Source organism: Mustela nigripes, chromosome 4 (genome assembly GCF_022355385.1).
Source record: "Mustela nigripes isolate SB6536 chromosome 4, MUSNIG.SB6536, whole genome shotgun sequence".
Taxonomy (NCBI): domain Eukaryota; kingdom Metazoa; phylum Chordata; class Mammalia; order Carnivora; family Mustelidae; genus Mustela; species Mustela nigripes.
Window position 1 is genome coordinate 157,494,533 of NC_081560.1, and position 6,000 is coordinate 157,500,532.

The following is a 6,000-nucleotide window of genomic DNA, read 5'->3' on the forward strand; positions in this document are numbered from 1 at the left end:
TCTTTTTTTTTTTTAAATTAAGTAGGCTCCATACCCAACATGGAGCTTGAACTCATGACCCTGAGATCAGGAGTCATGTACTCTACCAACTGAGCCAGCCAGGCACCCCCACTCTGTTCTTTTATAACTTTTCATGAACCATTTGCCTGGAGGTCTTCATTTTCAATAAACATTTATTGAGATTCTACTGAGCCTCAGGTAACTCAGGAAAGGGGAGAGGGGCCTATCAGAGAACCTCCTGAAGAGGTGATGAGGAAATTCTAAGCCTGAACACCTCACAAACTAGTTCCAGAGGCTGCAGGCTAACAGATTACAACCCAGAGTGCCAGTCTGCTTCCCAGGTGACAGATGAGCTTATTAGCCTTTTCTTACCACAAGAAGTATTTGTCACAGTAAGATTGGTTGCCTCCTTTATTGGACACCTGTGTAACAGCTGATTCTGTTTTTCAAGTTGCTGTTGGACTGTGGTTTGGGAAATGGCAGCACTTCAGAGAGTGGCACAGAGTCTGTTGTGGCCCAGCACAGGATACTGATCTTCTGTCAGCTTAAAAGCATGCTTGATATAGTGGAACATGATCTTCTCAAACCTCACTTACCCTCTGTCACTTACCTGAGATTAGATGGCAGCATACCTCCTGGTCAGAGGCATTCCATTGTTTCACGGTAAGTGGCTTCTAAAACTCTTAGAAAGCAAGTTATAGTCAGTTGTTATTTACATAGAAGTTTGCCTCATGAAACATTTTTGTTGGCTAAATATCTACACATGTGTTTTGTTACGGTATGATTCAGCCCAACTAAACCCATTTTAAAATATAGAACTCCAAAAATAGAATTGATAGTTTTAGTTAAAAAAGAAAAGAAAAAGCATGGCAATTTTAGGAAGGTACTCTGAAGGGCATGGAAGAAATTTAAGGCATCAACAGAAGATAGAGACAATGACTTTCCTCCTTATCTTTTTTGGGAGGTTAGGGTAGGAGGACACAAACAAGTGGCTTAGCTAAGATCTCTGACATCCCTGTGTCTCTGCTGAGAACAAATTGGAAGCTGGCCCAGGTAGAAGGCAGAATTGGTGAGTGCAGTGTTTAAGGGTTCTCTGCATTCTCTACTTGAGAAACCTTAGGGGTTTTCTAAAAGTAGGGGTTTCTTTTAAGATTTTACTTATTTGTCAGAGAGAGAGAGCACATAAACAGAGGCGGAAAAAGAAGCAGGTTCCCTGCCGAGCAATGAGCCTGATGTGGAATTCAATCCCAGGACCCCGGGATCATGACCCGAGCCAAAGACAGCAGCTTAACCGACTGAGGCACCCAGGCATCCCAGGCATTGGTTTTTTAAATGCAGATTCCTAGGTTTTGTCCCAGACCTGCTGACCATAAGAGTGAGCATTTTTTATAAGCATCTCTAAGAGATTATTAGGCACAAGTTTTAGAGACCCACAAAGAGGCTTTGCAGGTAGAAAAACCCAGGTTTGACTCCTGACTCTAGACATGTTCTGTTGGGCTTATTTATCAAAAATGGTAATATCTATAAGGACAATGATAATATCCTAATAGAGCTATTATAACAACATAATGCACACAAAGTACAAAATCCCATCGTTTGATTCATGGTGAAAATGGAATAAATGGTAGCTTGGTAATAATGTTAGTTTTTCTTTTTCCTAGAAGCTCTTAGATGTCAGAACTTTTATCAGTATCTTCTAGGATTAGCATAATAGTAGTAACCCCCTCATCCTCTGATTTTCCTGACTGAGCTAACCTTTCCCCCCAACTCTTCTGTATCTACATGTTAAAGGCCCAGTTTGTTACTGAAACCTTAGAAATATACTAATTTTTTTTTTTAATATCTATACTTTCAGGTTTAACAATGATCCATCCATAGATGTTCTTTTACTTACAACTCATGTTGGCGGCCTGGGGCTTAACTTAACAGGCGCTGACACTGTAGTATTTGTGGAACACGACTGGAATCCTATGCGTGATCTACAAGCCATGGACCGGGCCCATCGCATTGGGCAGGTAAAAAGTCATCACTCACAGGTGTTAACTTGTACCCTGGGAAAAATACTCACCCAAAAAAGCCAGGAAGCCTTGGTTTAAGTTTATTCTCAGAAGCTAAGTGTTGTAACCTTAGGCAAATCACCCAATCTGTGGCAGCACCTCCTCATGTATTAAATAAGGTACTTGGGCTAAGGAAACTTGGACACTGTCCTTTCCTAATACTTAATTCTCTGCAAAATGATAAAATTTTAAGCTCATGAAGCCTGTTAAATAAAGAAAATCCAATCCTAATTAGGTTCAAGTATGCAAGCCCCCTGACTTGGTGAACCTCAAAGCTTATCAGTTTATTTGTGCTACAGTTGTTTGCTTCTTTTTGTCATTCAGAAACGTGTGGTTAACGTGTACCGATTGATAACCAGAGGAACATTGGAAGAGAAAATAATGGGTTTGCAGAAATTCAAGATGAACATAGCAAATACTGTTATCAGCCAAGAGAATTCTAGTTTGCAGAGTATGGGGACAGATCAACTTCTTGATCTGTTTACTCTTGATAAGGTAAAGAACTTATACAATTTGCTATATCTTTAATGTGTTCAGGGACTTCCCAGGACTGCTTAGTGAAAGTATTAAGGTAAGCAGCAAAAGGCATTCACTTTAGTATTATTGAGACAACCCTCTGAGGGATTTTTGATATCCAGATAAAACTCTTCGATTTCTCTCTTTAGTGTCCTGCCTCGAGGTTTCTTAGCCCTTTCCTACTAAAAGACAGCTATCACTGGAGTCAGCTAGATGTGGGTCTGTGTTTCTTGCCCTGCCTCCTATTAATTGATGACCTTTGGCAAATTAACTTGTCTGCTCAGAGACTTCTGTGCCCGTGGGAGGATAAAAATGCTGGTATCACTACATGGTTGTAAAGATAAAGTGAAATAGAATATGTAAGTGCTTAGAAAAGGTACCTAGTATAAATTCTCAAATAGAAGCCATTATCATTATTTTGGATGATGGAACTAAAACATCAGATAACAGTCCATAATCAAAGGATACAACATCTTAGAAATATTGGTGTAATAATGTAAAACCAGTAGGGTTGGATTTAAAGTCCTGCATAGGTTCAGAAAAATCCACTGCACACTTAGTATAAATTATGGTGAGAAATGGCCTTAGATAATTAAATGAGCTGTAAAGAATTATAATGTCCAAATATGAGAGAGAGTAGTTCCATTGTATTGTGTGTGTGTGTTAAGTCCACATTTAGAATATTGTGTCTGGTGCTGGGTGCTGCGTTTTAAACAGTAATTGGTAAGTAAGGCCCCAAGAGATGGCCCAGTGCGGGAGGTTCTTCAGTCACATCATGTAAGTAAAGTTGAATAAGATACATGTAATCTATAAAAAAGAAGGATCAAAGAAACCTGGATTCCTGTTTTTAAATAGCTTTTATTCTCTTTGAAAGAATATTCTTATGGGTGACTTTTAAGAAGCAGAACTATGCTCAGGAGATACTTCAAGGAAGCAAAAGCCATTGCTGTAAAGGGCCTTATTGTGACATTGACAAAATTTGAATATGGACTACATAGCAGTATTAAGTTTAATTAAAATAAATTTGTTTATAAAATAATTATAAATAAAAATTATAAATATATTAAGTATAAATGAGCATTATACTATGATTATGTAAGAGAACATCCTCGTTCTCAAGAATACTGGCTGATTCCTGTCTAGGGATAAAAAGACATAACATCTACAACTTAACTCTCAAATGGCTTGGGAGAAAAGCTGATTTATATATCTAATATATGTACATACACAATGAGTTCTTTGTAATGTTCTTAAAATTCTTCCTAAATAAACAGGTTAAAATGATAAAACTGTTAGGACTGGGAAAATAGAATTAGGTTATGAGATCACAGATTTATGCATTGCTTGAAGTGTTTACCTGTTGAATGAGTGCAGTGTTAGAAACAAGTATGATATTTTAAAGTAGAATATTATTTCTGAAGTTCATAATCTTTCATTTTGTCTTTCTGCCAATTTTTCTTAAGGATGGCAAAGCAGAAAAAGCTGACTCCTCTACTTCCGGAAAAGCAAGTATGAAATCAATTCTTGAAAACCTGAGTGATCTTTGGGATCAAGAGCAATATGATTCAGAGTACAGCCTGGAAAATTTTATGCATTCTCTCAAGTAACTATCAAATATTGTAAATGCAATTGCTGCTAGTTCAGTTACATTTCTGCTGATATTCAGCAAATTTCAAAGTTTATGGTGAACTTTTAGCTCAATGTGTAAATAGATCTGAAGAATATTCAGCATAACGCTGGTTCTTGTTTCACTGGGGGGAACAAGTTATTCTCAAATATTTGCACTGTATTAAATTTAAATGTTAATGTGAAATGGTTTAAATTTTACATGCTGAATAGCTGCAGAGCAGAGGAACCAAACCAGGTTTACATGTGCTACCATGAGGTGTTCTTACTGGGAACGAGCCTCTTATCTTTACATAGTCACTTTGTACAGGATAATATCCATGAGTACTTTAGTGTTCATGTACATTTTTTCTTTTAAATAGAACTTGTTTTTATAAATGATTAAAAATAGGGCTTTTTTTGTATAAAAGCCTTAATGAGCCATAATTTTAAGAATAATGACTGATATTGGTCACTCTTGGAACATGAAAATCTTAGACAATGAATTGAACCTGGCCCTTGGTGGAAACCTTTATATATTTAATGCAGATGCATAGTGTTTTTCAAATCTTTAACATCATTTTGTCAACTTTTAAAATATATCAACTATTCTAAATACAGGTAATGGTCTATTTAAGGCTATCATAACATCCTATTAATAGGGTGTTTTTTTAATTTATCTAATGGCTAGGATATAGCCAGATTCAGAGAACATATGTACTCAATAGGTTTCAATCATATATATATAATATATTTTTTGTAACTATGAACATATACAGTTTTCCAGAAGTAGATTTTACACTGTTTAGAATTCTAAAACCTATGGTGAAAAGACTGTTTATTGTAGTAATGCATGACTGAAGCATAAAAGGGAGAAATAATTCCCTTATATACACAACATACATAAATACACATATCTATATGCACAGACATACCTATCCTGCATCCTGTAGGGTGCTTGGTATTGGCACTAAAATCATGTAGTTATACTGGGCAGCAATAATAATTGGGCATGAAGCTGATTAGTGTTAGAAAAGTGAGCTCAATGGTGAGGGTGGGTATATGTATATAGATATGCATGTATGTGTATGTATATAATTTTATAAATTTCACACAGAAATTAATACATGCCTGTGTGCATATTTATGTATGGGATATATTTGTATATACATGTACAGGTAATAAACATCCCCAGGGTTTGTGGCTGGCCATACACATAGGCATCGGTTTAAAAACCATCAGACCTCAGCTGTAAAGTAACAACTTTTTTGTTTAAAATCATTAAAGTTATACTGTTCTGCAGCATTTAGACATGGACATTTGTCACATTTCAGTAGCTTTGACAACCATACTGTAACATTAAACCTAGCATTCCACAGAGAATAAAAAGTAAGATTGAAACTGTAAAACATATGCAACTGTGTGTTATTTGTAGGAAATACCACTAGAAAAAGCAAAAGCCTAAAATTATTCAGATATAAGGGTTCTAAAGAAGCTTAACACCTTTTTTTTTTTTTTTTACTAAGTTATTTCTTCACCGTTTAATTCTTTTTTTTTATTTTTTAAGATTTTATTTATTTATTTGTCAGAGAGAGAGCAAGAGCAAGCACAGGCAGACAGAGTGGCAGGCAGAGTCAGAGGGAGAAGCAGGCTCCCCGCGGAGCAAGGAGCTCGATGTGGGACTCGATCCCATGAAGCCAGGATGATGACCTGAGCCGAAGGCAGCTGCTTAACCAACTGAGCCACCCAGGCGTCCCTTCTTCACCGTTTAGTATATATATTCAGATTGTAGAAGACCAAAAGGAAACTCTTATCTAGAACA

At 36.5% G+C, this 6,000-nt stretch overlaps 1 protein-coding gene across 1 annotated transcript in view; it reads left to right on the forward strand.

The window, feature by feature from the left end:
• Positions 1–5,483, forward strand: part of BTAF1 (B-TFIID TATA-box binding protein associated factor 1) — a 98,465-nt gene extending 92,982 nt beyond the window's left edge. The window contains exons 35-38 of the mRNA XM_059398128.1: positions 452–663; positions 1,856–2,015; positions 2,382–2,552; positions 4,037–5,483. Of these exons, the coding sequence (XP_059254111.1) occupies positions 452–663; positions 1,856–2,015; positions 2,382–2,552; positions 4,037–4,180 (687 nt within the window). The 3' untranslated portion in view covers positions 4,181–5,483. The remainder of the gene's footprint in view (positions 1–451; positions 664–1,855; positions 2,016–2,381; positions 2,553–4,036) is intronic.
• Positions 5,484–6,000: the final 517 nt, after the last annotated feature.